General features: G+C 44.5%; 1 protein-coding gene across 1 annotated transcript in view; it reads left to right on the forward strand.

Moving 5' to 3' along the window:
• GRIN2B (glutamate ionotropic receptor NMDA type subunit 2B) overlaps positions 1 to 20,504 on the forward strand; it is a 459,336-nt gene that overhangs the window by 388,578 nt on the left and 50,254 nt on the right. Inside the window, exon 4 of the mRNA XM_088468121.1 lies at positions 7,795 to 8,003. Coding sequence (XP_088324247.1) covers positions 7,795 to 8,003 — 209 coding nt within the window. The remainder of the gene's footprint in view (positions 1 to 7,794; positions 8,004 to 20,504) is intronic.

A 20,504-nucleotide genomic window follows, 5' to 3' on the forward strand; every position in this document is an offset into this window, starting at 1 on the left:
GGTTTTCAACCGCAAGCTCCGGAGTGATTTTGGCTCTATCAGAGCCAAAATCACTCCCACTGACATCACTAGTGATGTCAGTGGGCCGGCTTCTGACGGGAGGCGTTCCCGTGGGAACGCCCCCGTCAGGGAGGCACGCCCCCGGCACGCCCACCAAAGGGGGCGTGCTGTCAATCAACATTGACAGCACGCCCCCTTTGATCGGACACAACGAGCGAAGGACTTTCCTTCGCTCGTCGCGTCTGGCGCATGCGCACGACGGAGCTCCCTCCGTCGTGCGCATGCTCAGTGCATAACATCGACCCACTTGCGAGCGGACAGCCGCTCGCGAGTGGGTCTGAATCAGGCCCAATGATTTATTATGCCTGATATCACTTTAAAGGTATAACTGGATGCTTACTGTATATGTAGGTTTTTTTAATAAATGACTTTTTAACATAGTTCTGCTTTATATGACCACTAGCTCCCTCTTTACTTGCCTGGAACCTGCAGTGAGTTACTTAGGTAATAATGGTCCTTTTCGTTGATACCGTTGAATAAATGTATAGTGTTTGTAGAGTGAACCACACATCTTCACACTCAACACTTTGCTTTATTAGTTTTATATGAGAAATAATATTCTCTATACCGTATATATCTATGAGAAGCCACTTTGTAGTCTGATGCACAGTACTAGTTAGTTATATGTTAGTGTAGCTTACCTTGCTACACATACATAGAACTAAATCATATACATTTCCAATGCTCTGACTCTTACGATAAAAACTTCTTTCCCATAACTGCAGCAATAACCTCCCACCTGCTGTATTTTGCCTGTCTCTGCCTCTCCAGTCTGGCACAGACTCTAAACAAGCTGTTCCCTGTTAATTTTAATTACTCCTCCTGGGACATTCTTCAAACAAGACTGTTATCAGAGCCATTAGAGAACAGTAACATCTGCAACAGGTGCTAATGCAGTAAGGAATCTGCATGGAAGGAGAAGGGATGTTGGAAATAGTGACTGCACGATTCATAATATATACCTACTATATATTGCATTCACAAATACTGTAAGTCATTGTGCATATACAGTGCTCAAGATATTCCCAGTGGTCTCTGCATAGTGAAAGCAATGTGTCAATGCTATCCAGATCTCCTGTTGTGATGAACAAAGTCCTTATAAATTGACCACATAATTATTAATTAAGACACTCAAAGCTTATAAATATAGATTTATATGACCTCAATACAGTGTATCCCGCTGGGCTGGGCAGTCTGGGAGATCAATTGACTATACCATAATAACAATGTCTGCTCACAAGGGCTTGCAGGCTATAGAAATGGAGATCATTTAATGTTTGGCATAATAAATATGACCCTAATCTTTTTAATGTTTTAAGTCCTTTCTCTAACATGAACCAACAACAATCCGAATCAATACTCATATCTTGCATAGGATATTCTAATAAGCAGACCGTGACAGACTTAACCACCTCAGGCAATCATTGTGCCACTCTGTCAGTATGTGCATTGCCTGACCATTTCACTAATGCTGGGCATACACTATACCAGTGATTCCCAACGTCGGTCCTTAAGGCACATTAACAGTCCTGGTTTTAGTGATATCCATGCTTAAACACAGATGGTTAAATCAAAATTACTGAGGTACTAATTAAGTCACCTGTGCTCAATTATGGCTATCCTTAAAACCTGGACTGTTAAGCTGGCCACACATCTACAGATTATCTGTCCAACCAGCCAACTAGTTGATTGGTTGGAATGAAAATCTGGTAATGTGTGAAAGCAAATGACAATCAGCAATTTGCTCCCAAACGCCAGAAAATGGACAAGAACTGTTGTTTGAACAAATTGTTTAGATCAAACATTTAACAAACTTGTCTGACGACCATTTTCATCTATTTTCTGGCATTTAGGAGCAAATTGCTGATCATCATTTACTCCCATACGCAGTGGCGTAACTAGGGTATTTGGAGCCCAGGGCAAATGTAAAAATGGAGCCCAACCCCACCCAACGCCTATGTGAGCGCGCAGCAAAAAGTGGGCGTGGTCACTTAAAAATGGGGCGTGTCAACATGACACACCCTTTATCATCACTCTGAACATTCCTTTCCATATGCACCTTAACCCCAGTAGTGTCCCTTATACAGTACCCCCAGTATGCAATGTTCCCAGTTGTGGTCCCTCTTATGCAGGCCCATAGTAGTTCCCCTTATACAGTACCCCCAGTAGTGGTCCCCCTTATGCAGCCCCCAATTAGTTCCCCTTATACAGTACCCCCAGTATGCAATGCCCCCAGTAGTGGTCCCCCTTATGCAGCCCCTCATTAGTTCCCCTTATTCAGTGCCCCAGTAGTGGTCTCCCTTATGCAGTGCCCCCCCTATGAAGTGCCCCCAGTAGTGGTCCCCCTTATGCAGTGCTCCTTTATATATTGTCCCCAGCAGTAGTCCCCCCCTATGCAGGCCCCCAGCAGTGATCCCCCCTATCCAGTGCCCCTTATACAATGCTCCCTGTAGTTTTCCTCCCTATTTAGTGCCCCTAGTGGTTACCCCAATGCAGTTCCCCTAGTAGTAAGCCCCTTACATAGTGCCCCCAGCAGTAGCCCCCCACCTATGCAGTTCCCCCAGTAGTGGTCCCCTTTATGCAGGCCCTCAGTAGTGATACCCCCTATCCAGTGCCCTTATACAGTGCCCCAGTAGTGGTCCCCCAGTAGTAAGCCCCTTATATAGTGCCCCCAGTAGTAGTTCCCACACATGCAGTTCCCCCAGTAGTGGTCCCCTTTATGCAGGCCCTCAGTAGTGATCCCCCCTATCCAGTGCCCTTATACAGTGCCCCAGTAGTGGTCCCCTAGTAGTAAGCCCCTTATATAGTGCCCCCAGTAGTAGTCCCCCCCAGTAGTAGTCCCCAGTAGAGGTTCCCTCTCCCAATGCAGTGCCCCTAATAGTAGCCCCCCCACCCCAGTTGTAGTCCCCAGTAGTGCTCCACCCCCAGTAATGGTGCCCCCCCCACAGTAGTGCCCCCAGTAGTGGTCCCCCCAGTAATGGTGCCCCCAGTAGTGGTCCCCCCCAGTAATGTGCCCCCAGTAGTGCTCCCCCCCTGTAATGGTGCCCCCAGTAGTGTTCCCCCCCTGTAATGGTGCCCTCAGTAGTGTTCCCCCCCTGTAATGGTGCCCCAGTAGTGCTCCCCCCCGTAATGGTGCTCCCCCCCCGATGTGCAGACACCCAACACAAGTAAAGAAAATAAAAAAAAATACACTTACCCGAATCCACACTTCGGCTCCAGCCACTGCTCCCGGCACTGCACGTCAGTCCTCCCGGGCTGGCGTGCTCTGCATTATGGGAGAGACGTCATGACGTCATGACATCTCTCCCATTACCCACTGCAGGAGCCGGAAGGGAGCCGGCTCTTGCAGTGGGAGCTCAGCAGTCAGTGAGAGTCTGTTTGTTAACCAGCAGCCAATGAGAGTCAAACACATCGCTGCCGCACTGGCGGCGATGTGTGTGTTACTGCACAGCCTGAGACCGCCCGCCTCCCACCCTCCTCCTGGCACTATTGGGTAAGCGCTCAGGGGGAGGGAAGGTCTCGGCTGTGCAGCAAAGGACCGACGCTGGGCGCAGGGAAGCCTAGCGCCGGTACTTTGTAAATGTGTAGCGCTGAACGCACACACTGCGGTTGGCGCTACACTGCCTAACTAGGGCGGGTCGGTACCGTGATTTTCGGTACCAGATTTTCATTCCAACCAATCAACAAGTTGGCTGGTTGGATGTAAGTTGGTCTAGTTAGTGGCCAGCTTTAGTGTGCCTTGAGGACCGTGGTTGGGAACCCCTGCACTATACAATTATCTGTCAGATAGCTGTCCAATCTGGCTGGTTGGAATGAAAACCTGGTAATGTATGGGAGCAAATGACAGTTGATTATATGCTCTTAAACACTGGAAAATGGACAAAAAAAATTATTCAAATTGGTTAAATTTGTGTGTTTTAACATTTAACCAATTTGTCTGAACGACCATTTTTGTCTGTTTTCCAGTGTTTGTGAGCAAATGGTCGATTGTCATTTGCTCCCATATATTACCAGATTTTCATTTCAACCAGCCAGATTGGACAGATGTCTGACAGATAATTGTATAGTGTATGCCCAGCATTACTGACAACAGAGAACATCTTCAGCATAGATCACCCACATTCTTTGAGCCACTCTGTCTTGCCTGACCATTTCACTTACTGACAACAGGGAACATCTGCTGCATGGAGTCTCCAAGTAAAGGTGCGTACACACACAACGATTTTGTAAGTGAACGATTTTAATAAACGATTTTCGTTAATTTTTTCTAGGGAAAAATGAACCAAAATCGTTTACTAAAATTGTTCATTTACTAAATGTAATGAACGATTTTTTTTTAACTACAAACGAGTTTTGCATATTCCCTTACTGAAAATCGTTGAGTTGGTCAGTCTGACTAAACTACAAACGTGAACGCGCATGAACGATAATCGTTCATCGTTTTAACTCATTTTTTCATCGATTGAACAATAATTGATAGTAATCGATATTCGTTCAAAAAAATCGTTGTGTGTGTATGCACCTATACTCAAAATGAGAGAAACTCCCAGTATATATTGAGTAATGTCATATTATTGATTATACACACTTAGATTATCATGCAATTCAAAATCTTTGTACTAGACGAGTTGTGTGCTTTTGTTGTACCCCTTCCTTTTGGCCTTTCACACTTATATCGTACGTAGGGAGTAGTCCATCGGAAGGGGAAGTTATCTGTACCCAGAATCCAAATCAAGTTATACCGCTTTTACACCAGAGCTAAAACACAGGTTATTGCAGGGTTATCCGGGTTGCTCCTAGGTGTAAAAGGGGCCAGGGTTCGATTCCCGGGTCGAGTGACCTGGCAACCCAACCCAGGTAACTTGCAGGGTTTTACACGGGAACAACCCGTGAAACTCTGTAGTGTAAATGGGTACCCTGGGTCATACGACCCAGGTCCCGTTTACAGCATGGGGACTTCCAGGTTTCTCGGTGCTTGGAGATGATGTCATCTCCAAGTGACGGGAGAAGTGTTCCACTGCACCCATGTGCAGCGTGAACGGCGCCGATCCGGGAATTATCCGGATCGGTGCCGCAGTAGAAAAGGTTTGTCCTGGGTCTGACCAGTTTTGGGACTGTGTTCCAATTCTCGAGTCAGACCCAGGATTTAGGTGTAAAAGCAGTATAAGTCATGTGGAGACTGTCTCGGCCTCAGAACTTTCTCTAGCCCAGAGGTTTCCAAATGCAATCCTCAAGGCTCCCCAACAGTTCAGGTTTTAGAGATATCCATGTTTGATCACAGGTGACTTAATTTGTACCTCAGTCAATTTAATTTAATCACCTGTGCTCAACCCTGGATATCTCAAAACCCTGAGTTGTTGGGGAGCCTTGGGGACCGCGATTGGGAACCTCTGCTCTAGTCTGATTCACAGAACAGACCCCTTCCTCCTAATTGCTACTTGATGAAGATGGACAGGGTATAAGAGGGGTGGTTGTCTAAAAGAGGTCTACAGCTTTAATATGCTACGATCTCTGAAAAGCTGCACTACTATATACACTCCCCCAAATGTCACATCCAAATGAAAGTGTCCCCTTACTCACTCGCCTAGATTCTCACATAGCATTTGCACTTTGAAATGTTTCTGAAAATCTCACCTCTTCCAAAAATCTTGTTACTGTGATTAGTAACATATTCAACTCACCCGACAGTGTCATGATGACATCCACATGTACTGTACTCTTACTGCCAATCTCTTTGCTGCCTTACAATGCACACTCATTAAATCTACTATTATATAACTGAAATGTATTATAATTGGATACATTTATTATCCTTATATTTCATTCCTTCTAGATTGTAAGCTCTGAAACCTATTACATTCACAGCTTGTTTATATGTTATACTCCTGTGCCTTATGTGTATTAAAAAAAAACTTTATATGAGTATAGAACAAGTTCTTAAACTCGGTCCTCAGGACTCCAAACAGTGCATGTTTTTGAGATCTCCTCATAGAATCACAAGTGAAATAATTAGCTCCACCTGCAGATCTTTTAAAATGTGTCAGTAATGCTGGGCATACACAATACAATTATCTGTCAGCTATCGGTCCAATCTGGCTGGTTGGAATGAAAATCTGGTAATGTATGAAAGCAAATGACAATCAACCATATTATCTTTAACACTGGAAAATGGACAAAAATGTTTGTTCAAATTGGTTAAATTCGTTTGCTTTAACCAATTTGTCTGAGAACGACCATTTTTGTCTGTTTCCAGTGTTTGTGAGCAAATGGTAGATTGCCGTTTGCTCCCATACACTACCAGATTTTCATTCCAACCAGCCAGATTGGACAGATATCCGACAGATAATTGTATAGTGTATGCCCAGCATAATAAATACACATGTGCACATGCTGGGTGACCTGGAAAACGTGACATGTGTGGGATCCTGAGGACTGAGGGCCTGATTCAAACCCGCTCGCGAGCGCCCATCGCTCGCAAGCGGGTCGATGGTCCCACACTGCACATGCGCACGCCGGCTCCAGCGTGCGCATGTGCAAGCCCTGGAGCGAGAGAGAAATTCTCTCACCCCGGGACTCACTACAAAAGGGGCGGCTGTCGATGTTGATCGACAGCTCGCCCCGTTTTGTAGACGGGGTGGGGGGGGTGGCTACACAAACGGAGGCGTTCCCGAAGGAACGCCTGCCGTTTGTGGGCGACCCTACTGATATCACTCGTGATGTCAGTAGGTGGACTTCCTGCTCTATTAGAGCAGGAAATCCACTGGGGCTTGCGGCCACGAGACCCTACTACAAGGGTCTCGTCGCAAGCCCGATGGTCGCAATGGTCTTGACCATCGCGACCATCACCTGGCCGCTTGCATAATCTGTGGGTGGTCACCCACAGCTATGCGAGCGGCCAGGAGGCCGTCTTTAAAAAAAAAACGGACGCCCTGATTCAGAGCAAGCGCTCTCAAAGAGCTTCCGGCTCTGAATCAGGCCCTGAGTTTGAGAACCACTGGAGTATAGGGATCAGTGATATCTATACCTGAAGCACTGTGCCTCTGGTTCTCTTTTGTATGTGTTCTGTTTGGAATACAATGAAGGAGATTTTACAAATCCTCGTATGCAAAATAAAACCTGTGCAATCTGGCAGGACCAATATGCAATATGTAGCACTTATCCTTGTGTATCAATGCCTATTTCCTTATAGAATCTAAGTAGCAAGCACAGCCTTCTTGCCTGCTCACAATTTATCATCCAGATTTGTTTTATTATTACTTTGTTCACAATGGTAAAGCGCAACAGAATATGCTAACACTAATATATATTTAAAGTTGTAATAAATAGATGAATATAAAATAGAGTCCTTAATGTAAGTACAGCAATGCATTTATTTGAGATTTTTTATTTTAGATTTTAATTTAAGTTATGTTGCTTAATTAGTGATCCAAACTGTGTTGTACTGCACATCTTACTTTTGTTTTAAGGATCACAATAAGAGTTTTGGCTCTCATAAAAACTAACAAATCCACTAGGTTTTCATCATTTTTAATTCAGAGGTCATTTATTTTTACTTTTTTTTTAAAACCATAGGGTTGCTATAATACTTTCTCAATGACAGTGTCCTATTTTGGTTTTCCTGCTTCCAGTGGACAATACATACTGTGTTTGTTTATTTATTTATTTTTTTATTTTAGCTATGATTTAATTTTTTATTTTATCATTTGAAAATAATGATTGTTTTTCATGCTTTAGGTTGGGAAGTACAAGGACCGGAGCCTTCAAATGAAGTATTATGTGTGGCCTGTGTTTGAATTGTATCCAAACTCAGAGGAACATAAAGATGAACATCTGAGCATTGTTACCTTGGAGGAAGCTCCTTTTGTTATTGTAGAAGATGTTGACCCACTGAGTGGCACCTGCATGAGGAACACGGTCCCCTGCCGCAAGCAGATACGTATTGAGTATGTGCTCTTGTTTGTTTCTTAACAACAACTGCATGCATTTTGTGTATTTGGTTTCTGAAGTAACCCTTTAATCCATACTTGCCTACTCTCCAAGAATGTCTGTCAGACTCCCAAATTCTGGGGAGTTCTCCTGGACTCCCTAGAGAGTAATCCACCCTCCCAGGCAGTGTTTCCACTTTCAGATTTCCTGGTGTCTACCTGTTTTTTTTCTTGTAAAATTTCCTATCAAATGTTGTTCTTTAAATGCTGTGGTAATTATAGGAGAGCTAACAAAATTAACAATAGACAACAAAAATTCAAAACTGAAAAGGAAAATATATCCAGCAAGGAAAATAAAATCAAAACCATAAAGACTATGGGATCTATGTACTAATAATTGTGGTACTGCCGCGATTATTATCGGTACAACTCACAGGGGATATTTTAATTTTTAATGAAAATATCCACGCTATGTACAACGGGGAACTCACAGGGACAGCAGTTGCAGTAACCGCTGTCCCTGCAAGTTATTTCCCCGGCACAGAAGTGAAAGACTTCCCCGGGGGATGCTGACACTGCCAAAGATCTCTCTCCAGCCCCTGGAGCCCCCATAGGCTTACAGTAGTTCACAACAGTTTGAGATGGTATAAACCACCGTGGCTAAACTCCGGAAAGCTTCCCTTTTTGGAGTTTAGTACATAGGGGTCAGATCGTAGTCCCCATTGATAATAATGGGGACCAGTAGTGGAACAGGAGAGTGGTGGGCCCAGGTGCAAAAATATAGCCTGTCCCCGCTGCGCTATGACATGAATCATAGCCTGTCCCTCGCTGCACTATGACATAATTCATAGCCTGTCCCTGTTGTGCTATGACATATTTCATAACCTGTCCCCCGCTGTGCTATGACATGAATCACAGCTTGTCCCCTGCTGCGCTACGACATGAATCATAGCCTGCCCCCCCTGCGCTATGACATAATTTATAGCCTGTCCCCCGCTGCGCTATGACATGAAACATGAATCATAGCCTGTCCTTCACTGCGCTATGACATAATTCATAGCCTGTCCCCCATTGCGCTATGACATAATTCATAATCTGTTCCCCGCTGCGCTATGACATGAATCACAGCCTGTCCCCCGCTGCGCTACGACATGAATCATAGCCTGCCCCCCGCTGCGCTATGACATAATTTATAGCCTGTCCCCCGCTGCACTATGACATGAAACATGAATCATAGCCTGTCCTTCACTGCGCTATGACATAATTCATAGCCTGTCCCCCATTGCGCTATGACATAATTCATAATCTGTCCCCCGCTGCGCTATGACATGAATCACAGCCTGTCCCCCGCTGCGCTACGACGTGAATCATAGCCTGTCCCCCGCTGCCCTATTACATAATTTATAGCCTGTTCCCCGCTGCGTTATGACATGAATCTTAACCTGTCCCTCACTGCGCTATGACATGAATCACAGCCTGTCCCCCGCTGCGCTACGACATGAATCATAGCCTGTCCCCCGCTGCGCTACGACGTGAATCAAAGCCTGTCCCCCGCTGCGCTATGACATAATCTATAGCCTGTCCCCCGCTGCGCTATGACATAATTTATAGCCTGTCCCCCGCTGCGCTATGACATGAATCATAGCCTGTCCCCCGCTGCGCTACGACATGAATCATAGCCTGTCCCCCGCTCCGCTATGACATAATTCATAGCCTGTCCCCCGCTCCGCTATGACATAATTCATAGCCTGTCCCCCGCTACGCTATGACATAATTTATAGCCTGTCCCCCGCTGCGCTATGACATGAATCATAACCTGTTCCCCGCTGCGCTATGACATAATTTATAGCCTGTCCCCCGCTGCGCTATTACATGAATCATAGCCTGTCCCCCGCTGCGCTACGACATGAATCATAGCCTGTCCCCCGCTGCGCTACGACATGAATCATAGCCTGTCCCCCGCTGCGCTACGGCATGAATCATAGCCTGTCCCCCGCTGCGCTACGGCATGAATCATAGCCTGTCCCCCGCTGCGCTACGACATGAATCATAGCCTGTCCCCCGCTGCGCTATGACATAAATCATAGCCTGTCCCCCGCTGCGCTATGACATAATTTATAGCCTGTCCCCCGCTGCGCTATGATATAATTCATAGCCTGTCCCCGGCTGCGCTACGACATGAATCATAGCCTGTCCCCCGCTGCGCTATGACATAATTTATAGCCTGTCCCCCGCTGCGCTAAGATATAATTCATAGCCTGTCCCCCGCTGCGCTATGACATAAATCATAGCCTGTCCCCCGCTGCGCTATTACATAATTTATAGCCTGTCCCCCGCTGCGCTATGATATAATTCATAGCCTGTCCCCCGCTGCGCTATGATATAATTTATAGCCTGTCCCCCGCTGCGCTATGACATGAATCATAGCCTGTCCCCCGCTGCGCTATGACATGAATCATAGCCTGTCACCCGCTGCGCTATGACATAATTTATAGCCTGTCCCTCGCTGCGCTATGATATAATTCATAGCCTGTCCCCCGCTGCGCTATGATATAATTCATAGCCTGTCCCCCGCTGCGCTATGATATAATTCATAGCCTGTCCCCGGCTGCGCTATGATATAATTCATAGCCTGTCCCCGGCTGCGCTACGACATGAATCATAGCCTGTCCCCAGCTGCGCTATGACATAAATCACTGCGTGACAACCCCTACACCTCCCACATTGCATCTCCCAGAGGACCCAGGTAAAAAGTTGGCACATATTGTTTACTTTGGCTGATGTTTAGTTGGAATTGCTGTGTAAAAGGGAACTTTTGGAAAAATACAGTACAGAAGTCATTAATATAGAAAACAATAAATCTTGCCTTCATTTGGAATTACATCTGCAACATGTGGCAGGCTCATACCCGCTGTCTTTATTTAAGTACCGACTTTGTCCTCCTGTATGTTCATATGAATGACTTCACTGCACAAGCATTCTTTGGGTGTTAAAGCTGTACTAGTACTAATGAAAATATAATGTTCCCCGAGGGCTGCGCCAGAGCTCCTCTGCTTTTTTTCTCACCCACAAACCAGGTGAAGGGGGCTGTAGAGCAGGATGACCAATCAAAAGCTGTAGACATGCTGTAGCTTCTGATTGGTCTTTCTACTCACAACCATACAGTACCACCATTTGTTGAATTTGCAGTTTCTTTAAAAACTGCTGCATGTACAGTAGCTTCTCCCGGAGCTCTGTCTGGGGGAAGACAACATTAGGATAATACTTTCCTACAGCAGGTGATAGTGCAGCGTAAAAGTATTCAGAAATTGTCTATGTCTAGCCTTCCATTTGTAACCATTTTGATCACCACCACACTGATCTTGTATTTGTTAAACCATAATTTATTATTCAATCTTACTTTTCCCTGCTGAGAAGATGCTGAAGAATAGATGGTTGATCATCTTGGCACCTGTTTTGGCATTGCAGTATCCTTTAAATATTTATTGCAAAACGTATACAAGTTACAATACACTAATGATCATAGCTCTCATGTTTTTTCCATGTACAGTAACTGCTGAAAAAAAATCTGTGATCATCCCTCTAGTTCCATTGAACCTTGTTCTACACATGTCCTACAGTACATTTTACTCTGCTCATTCATTTACTGCCTTTGCCGTATACCTATATAATGCTGTATATTGTTCTAGTGATTGTCTCCTGCTAAATGGTATATTACAGCCAACTGGTGTAATTGTTCTTGTATTTTGGGGAACATCGTCCCTGTTAGAGCTTTCAATGTGACAGTCTCCATGAGGTCATGTATTTTTCTTTAATGGTAACACCTTTCTATGTGGGGATCCTGACTTAATTCCTGGCATTTTAGATTGCTTTTCCACCAAAATACTGGGTCTGATCCATGATTTTCAACACGATTCCAAGCCGGGTCAGTCCCGGGATTCAACCCGTTTCCACTGCTACACCAACCTGGGAATAACCCGGATCGGCGCCGTTCACATGGCACTCAGGTGCAGTGCCGGCACTTGGAGATGATGCCATCACCAAGGGTCGGAAACTCCAGCTCTCCCCTGAACGCCAGACCAGAGCGGACCGACGACCAGGGGAGGGGGTCCTTTCGAGGGGAGGGGTTTCCTTTCAGGAGGATGTCTGATGTCACAGCTGTCAACAGGGAGATGGGCAGGGAGAGCTTAAAGCCTGCCCTTATGAAGTGGGGATGGGGTAAAAACCAGAATGGTCCGGACCATACGGGGAAACTGTAATCTCTCCCTCCCCAGCTGTCACATAGACACCTTCCGATTTCACCCAATCATCATGCTGTAAACAGGTCCCGGGCTGGATGATCCGGGTTACCCGTTCACACTGAGCCTGACCCAGGTTTAACCCTACTCGAGACCCGGGGATGAAATTTCCTAGGAGCCTTTTCCACTGAGCCGCGACCCGGATTGACACGGCAATAACCCAGATTTTTGCGGCGGTAGAAAAGGGGTATTACTTATCTGCTTAATAATATAATCTAAAACATGTTACTGAATGTTCCTGTATCATGATAGGGTGTAACTGCAGGTAGGTGCTTGGCATAGAGCAATGGTTCCCAACTCCAGTCCTCAGGTACCCCAACCTGCCATGTCTCATCTACAGTATTTGCAGTTGTTTCTTTTAGATTCTACTGTCTGTACATAAAGAAAGATATTGGGCCTGATTCGGATTTGTGCGCAGATGCAGCCGTATCTTTTGCCACAGTCACGTCTACGACTTGTGTTAATGCTGCTACAAGTCCTTTCCCTGGTGTACATCCATGTGTCTGGAAGTGCAAGTCCTGAGACGTCCACTCGCAGAGTCTATAGATGCTGCAATACCATCTGGTGTATCTTTAGACGCACCGTCAAAACTTGTATCAGCCCTATGGCAGGTGCAGTTTCTCAGTCTGAGTATGGCCTCCTGTCTGAGCGGTTCAATGTCTTTGTACGCAACTCCCATAAGACTCAACATCTCTGTGCATCTTTTTAGCCACGCGGCTGTTACCTCCCAGTCACCGTTCAGGAATGCCCCCTTCATTTCTGCTACCGTGCGTCTACAGTAAGTTTGATCTTAGACTCCGTACATTAAAAAATCAGGATGCATGTGCGATGTGATTCTGGTGCAGAAGAAATAACATTGTCCGTTTGCGTGCATATTGCGTGAATAGCGACTTTGAATTAGGCCCGTTGGCTGCAGAACACTGAGACTTTGGGAGGAAGTCTATGATTACACCAAGAATCAGTGACATCTCAGAGGCATGAGGTACCTAGTGAAGCGACAGGTTGCATTCTCAGGAATATTTGCAGCCCATGAAAGTAGGTGACAGGTTGACCTTACAATAGAAGATTATGATATTTTCAATCTGAACCCCCAGCCTTAGAAATGATTTATCTGACAATGGTTATTTTTTTTATACTTTAGTAATTATATTTACTATGAAATCTCAGCAAAACTCACCCACTGTTAAAACAAGTAAATTTTTCTGGTTATGAATGTGCAAGTCAGCAGTGGTCACATAGAGGTTAATACTACAAATCCACTGTAATACGAGATATGAACTGTTGTTTTATTGGTTCTCCCTAGTTACCATAAACTATTGCTGACAGATAGCAAAGAACACTACCACCCAATGGCTATAGGCTCAGATAGCAAAGAACACTACCACCCAATGGCTGGAGGCTCAGATAGCAAAGAACACTACCACCCAATGGCTGGAGGCTCAGATAGCAAAGAACACTACCGCCCAATGGCTGGAGGCTCAGATAGCAAAGCACACTACCGCCCAATGGCTGGAGGCTCATGAATCATGATAAAGAGCTTCCTTTGTTACCTGTCAAAATGTGCAATTCTCATCTAAGAGCCATAAATAACATTTTCTTTTTAAAATAATAATTTTTCCAATAAATAAATAAATTTTGGGGGCTATTTTCTCTTTATATAGTGCAAAGATGTAGTGACTGTGTTTAACATTCCCTCAACAACAACCAATAGAGTTGACCTATAAGACCTATTGATTCATTGATATTCTGTGCAAAATCAATAATGTATTTTCATTTCTCCAGGGGTATTTGCAATTATTCTTTACTTTTCACTGAAAAAGTTAAGCACCACAAGAGCATTGCTAGGTCTGTAACCAAAAAACCAAAACAAAAAGTACAACAATAGTATGCCCTAACCCTAACGTAATAGTTTGCATGTAGCAGGATTATAGGTCTTTAGTCAGTATATTTAAAGCGGAAATAATTGAAAAGGCAAAACCACCCTAGCTTAACGTTTTTAATTATTGCCACTTTAAATCTGCAGGCTAAATTGCCGGAATTGCATCGTTTCCTGCAACTAGCAGGCTATTACATATGGCCTAGTGTATATGGTAACACTAGGGAATTATTGGCTGAATGCAGTCCTACTAGACTATTTCTGGCTTTCCATTTTTCTAAAAATATTAATATGCCTTAAAGTGTTCTGTCCAGAGGTATGTGCACTTTAAGGGGCATATTTATTAATCAGTATTGCCCTTGTAATTTGCGGAATCTGCTGTTTCTGCACGTCTAAGGGAAGAACTAAGTATCCTTAAATGTACTGTACTAAAGCTTTCTGGATGCCAGCCACTGCAGTAGTTGTCCCAATAGTTTGCCATGGGGGACAGTATTTAACAAGATCTCTTGCCTGCATCTTCAGATGGCATTAGGCCATTGCCTACCATGACGCAGCTCTGCAGGAGAGGGATCTTGCAACCCCTCTCCAGTGGGCTGCAGGTGATCTTGCTGTGCATCATGGTCATTACCTCATTGCACATTTGCAATTTGAAAGCCACGCATATGCAGTAATGGCAAAGGGACTACTACTCTTATCATAGTTCTTGCCCCAATGATTTATATTAATACATTCAAGCAAATAAAGAGTCCTTATTGCCACGATATGCCGCAATAAGGTTTTTTAACCCTGCGTCAGGCACACCTCTGGGACTCCCAGTTTCAGGTGCCTGTTATATAATCGTCATTAGCACCTAATTAACTCAATTCTAACGCTTTTAAAGTGATCACTGACCTTCGTTAGGATGTACAAGGATAGAATATATGGAATTCTGATTCACAAAACCACATTTATTAACCTTAAAGCAAGTAAAATAAAAAATACAGTGTGCCTAAGAGACCACCCTGGACAAACCTACATATTTCCGCAAATACCCACAACCTTTGTAATTTTCATTCACAAAATGAGCAAAATACACAAAATTGTGAGAAAATGAAAAGGAATACGTACCTTCAAAAGTCATATGAGTTCAGGCGCAATGAGCCTGAGAGGCCAGGAAGGTCACTACTGCACTCCACGGAGGCGGCAGGAAAACTGACTAGGGAGGTTTCAAACAGCTCCTAAAGATAGGAAGGTACTAGGAGGGGCAGGCCCCTGCGCCCCCTTGCGGCGGAGAGGTGAGTGAAAATAGCTTGGTGGCGCCTGTCAGGCCAGCTGCGCCCGACACAGGCGCAGTATTTGGGGGCACACCGCATCTTATAATAAATATGCCCCTAAATATTATAGTACTGCTCTATTCCTTGGGTTGGGCAGCAAACAATGTAGCCCTTTGCTTTTTATTCTGGTCAATTTCAAAGCTCAAAATGTCCTCCTCACTAGGGGATCTATTTATTAACATTATTTTTACTAAAATAAAGTGAAAACGGGTGTTTTCACACCCTTTTCACATTATTTTAGTATCACCTAAAGTTACTACAGGGCAATTGGAGTATAAGTCATAAAATTAATTTTAGTAAGCAGATCACATTTCCCATAATTGTAATGGGAAATGTGATCTGGCCAAATTTACTAAAAATAAAATGTGAAAAAATACCGGGGAATGCCCTGTGATAATAACGCCACCTGGAGGTGGTGTTATCCAGGGTCTCCCCCGGTTACCGGACTCCTGCTCCGCTCTAATGGGCAGAGCAGAGCCCGGAGCCGGCCCCAGTGATCAGCTGTGTGGTCTAAACAGACCACACACTGATCTCTGCTAAAAAAAAATAAAAAAAAAATAGTAAAAACAACTTACCTGAGTCCAGGGATCGGTGATCGGGGCTCCGGGTGATGTCCTCCCTCCGGTCAGCTGGTCTCCCAGCCTGTACTGGGACCCGGTCATCACTTAACTGAGTCCCAGTGCAGTATGGGATCTCAGCTGACCGGAGCCACGGAGGACATCACCGGAGCACCAATGACTGCAAGTAAGTGTAATTAAGGGAGGGGGGGTCACGGGGACGGGACTTAGCACCGGGGGCGGGGCTTAGTGACAGTCGGTCAGCACTTGTCACAGTATTTTTTGCGAAAAATACCGTGATGAGTGTGTGGAGGGGAGTCGCAGGGACAGAGCTTTATCGCAAGCTCTATCCCTGCAAGGGATTTTTAGTAAATCCCTGTGATATTGCCTGAATTCGCAATGCGAATTCAGTCGGTAATATCACACTACAACCTGCATTACAAATGCGGATTGTAGTAAATAGAGCTGTTGATCACAATGGCAAAGGCATTAATGGTAGTAGGAAGGGGACAGGGCTTCCTTTTCTGAATCAAGGTTACCAGACTAGATAGTAGTTTGTCAGTGGCGTCACTATTGGTGGTGACACTTTGTGCAGCACTAAGGTATTCGGGTTGCGCAAAATGGGATGTGGCATTGTGCCCGCGGACCGTTTGTCCCCAGCCTTTCCAAACATGGGGAGTGTGGATGAGGTGCGTATCATCCATCTCTGCTGCTGCAGCACTGCCTGGTGATACCATCCGAAGGGGTGACACCAAAATAGCAGAGCTGCTATTAGTGTCACCGATTGCGGCATACGCCCCCCTAGTGATGTCTCTCGAATACACCGCAGGTGCGAGATAATGCGGTAACAGCGATTAAAAATTGCTTACACTCTTCGTGTGTAATTGGATTGACCCCAGAATTGCACAGTTGTTGGCAGGCATAAGACTTGTGTTTTACATCTAGAACAAAAAGAGAAAAACAGAGGGCCACCCAAATTCATCGGTAATTACACTTGACGCATGCTCAGTACAACTCAGACACATGCGCAGATCACCAATAATCGCTCAAATGTGCAAACATAGCATTGCGTTCATCTCTGAATCAGCCCCACTGTGAGGAGCACTGATAAACAACTTGAGTTATAGGGAATTGCCAAGGACAGCATGGGAAAAGAAAGACATAATTGTTCATATTAGGCACGGTGTAAAGGAAAACTTGGTCATCAGGAGAATAACATGTCCCAAATATTCCATATAATAGATTTAATACCTTTCTATATTGTTATATTTTCCCTATATTCTCTGAGAAGATAGTTCAGATCAGAATAGTAACAATGCAGCCTACACATCCAAACAACTGACATGTGCAGAGAAAAAAAACCTAACATCATTTTTTGAAAAAAAATCTGAGCCCTCTGTAAATCCAGTCCTTTATGGTGCATATGTGACTGAACAGTCACACATTCTATGTTACACATAATTATATATTTGGCCAATCCTGCTCAATGCTCTTTTTGAGTTTCTCTTTAATGCTTTTATCTCAGAATTGCAAATGCGCCCATATTTGAAATATGAGGGACACATGTGAAGAGAGGCTGCGTTGTGAGTGCATTTGTAGAACGTCTTACATTTTTCAAGTCTTTGATGGAGAGTTACTTTAAATAGCTGCTAATGTAGATGGGGGACGCTTCACTGCTTGACGTCTTCAGAGATTTTTTTTAAAGCTCCAATCTGTTTTTGTAACTATAAGAAATAAGGCTGACCTTTGGACCATCTTTTTCACTGTGACTGTATGAAAGAGACCGTTCTCTGTTTTATGAACACTGGAGAAATCATGCTGACAGTTACAGACATGCCCTGTGTCATGGCTGAGATGTTATCATATCACGAGGCATATGTCACAATGTGAAGTGACAAACAACTTTGTACAGAATTCAGGGCTATCACTTGTACTATGTATCACCTTGGAAATATCAAAGATTACCCATAGGATTTTAAATTTTAATGTTGTCTGAGATGTGCATCACATATCTTTAGTATTGTATACATTACTGTGATAGAAGGAGATAGGGTGGTGTAGTGTAAGGTGTGATGGAAAGATAACAAAAGGGTAAAGGAAAAAAAAAGGAAACTGCAGAAATGTAGGTTCCTAGTAAAGGAGCATCTACAGAGGAATAGGGAGGGTTTGTACGAAGTGAGTGTTTTTTTGCCAGATAGACATGATTTAGCCACAGAGTTGGACTGACCGGTGGGATTTTATTAACCACTCTGCTTGACTCAATGATAAGTAACCCTCGCCAACTTATAAGTTAGTGGCACTATCAGGATCATACATGCCTACCCTCCCGGTTTTCGCGGGAGGCTCACGATTTTTTGGGTAACCCCCCGCACCCCCGGAAGGGTAGGCTTCCTAGTGAAGTGGGCAGAATGTGGAGAATTTCCGCTGCGTTCGCGAGTCCCCATGTAGGGGGCGGGGCTTAATGACGAGATTCTCCATGATGCAACCCGTCAGGCCTCGCCCCCATCACAACCCACCTGCTTCTCCTCCCCAAGCTTCTCCCAGGGAGGAGAAGCAAAAGGTAGGCAAGTATGGTCAGGATGCAAGGAAGCCAGCACGTCCATACAGCATATTCAGTAGTGATAGCTCAGACATACGGGGGGTATATTTACTAAAGTGCGGGTTTTTAAAAGTGGAGTTGTTGCCCATAGCAACCAATCAGATTCTACTTATCATTTCTCTAGCACCTTCTAGAAGATAAGAGCTAGAATCTGATTGGTAGCTATGGGCAACAGCTGCACTTCTAAAAACCCACACTTTAGTAGATATACCCCACAATATCTCTACGTAGAGAGTGTAATCTTCAATTTAAGTGCTATTCACTGAAGTTGGCAGGAGAATATTGACACACTTCACACAAAACTTATATAACTATAATTAAAATGTGCTATCATTGAGTGACATTTATTGGAAGGAGGCACACATTAGCAAAAAAAAGTTAGGAAAATGGTATCAGCTTAAAGTCTTCCTGGATATTGCATATTGCTATCACACAACCTTCTCAATTAGGTTGTGAGCAGGGCCGGCACGATACCCTCAGATGTTGTTACCAGCGGGTGGGCGGCTGATCCCTTCCTGCAACCATAGGCTGGAGTTCACTCCTTAGCTCCACCTTCTGGCTCCCGCACTGGGTGTAGGGAGAGACGTCATAACATCTCTTCTACAGTGCCGAGCGTGAGAAGCTATGGGACGGCGGGGGGCACAGGAGTAGGGACTCAGGTAAGTACAGTGTGTGTCTGTGTATGTTTATGTGTAAGGGGCACTACTACTGTGGGTATTGTATAGGGAGCACTACTACTGAGGACATTGTATAGGGGGCACTACTATTGTAGTCATTATGTGTAACATTATGTGTCGGGGCACTACTACTGTATCTGTAAGGGGCACTATTGCTGTGGGCGTTATGTGTATAAGGGGCAGTACTGTGAGCACTGCATGTTAGGTGCACTACTACTGTGGGCATTATGTATAAGAGGCACTACTGTGTGTCATAACGTGAATAAAGGACACTACTATGTGGCATAATGTATATCAGGGACACTATGTGCGGTGTAATGAGAATAAGATTGTGCTACGGTGTGGCATCATTTAAATTGGAGGTACTATTGTGTTGCCCACCCTTTTTTGTGAGACCACACCCCTTCTTTCAGCACGGCCTTTGGTGCGCGCCATCCCTTTATAAAAATTGGAGGGCACAAATTTATAGTTTGCAGGGGGGGGGGAGGGACGCCGCCGAACAGCCTAGCACCGGGCCCGGTTTTGAGCTAAGTGACCACTTACTTGTACGGTGTTGTTTTTGGGAAGATTAGTTTCCATAGCAGGGCTGTGTCTGCACTATAGGAGAAATGAGTTACTACATTGGGGAGAAATGGAGAAAAATAAATATAGAAGTAGGTGATCTATTTACCAGGTTTAATACATTCTTCACAGAAGATGTACTAACAAGCGCTTATATAAAACATAATTGCTGCACAGAGGAACCAGGAAAACTAGTTTACTAGCTGCAGAATTATCTATTTCTAGAAGAGAGTAGAATATCCCATTTTCATCATTGAACATACAGCACATACTTTCCCTATGCACAACTGATGTACCTTACAAAGTATCATCATATACAGCAGTCATAGGTAACCTGATACCCTGCAGGGGCCCACTAACCTTCAAAAGGGCCTCACAACATTATTATTATTATTATTATCGTTTATTTATATGGTGCCACAAGTGTTCCGCAGCGCCTTACAAAGTACATAAACAAATAGATTGATTTAGAGTGACTTACAGTACAGTACAATACATTACAGGACATGGATAATATTCATTGCTACATTCACGCCCATAACACCCAGATAAGCAACAATGCAAAGCAATCAAGTGTTAGCTGCCCTGGTAGAGAGTAACAAGTAGATGAAGGTATAGTAAGGAGATGCACAAGAGGA

This window comes from Taudactylus pleione, unplaced genomic scaffold (assembly GCF_031769625.1).
Source record: "Taudactylus pleione unplaced genomic scaffold, aTauple2 ptg000080l, whole genome shotgun sequence".
Taxonomy (NCBI): domain Eukaryota; kingdom Metazoa; phylum Chordata; class Amphibia; order Anura; family Myobatrachidae; genus Taudactylus; species Taudactylus pleione.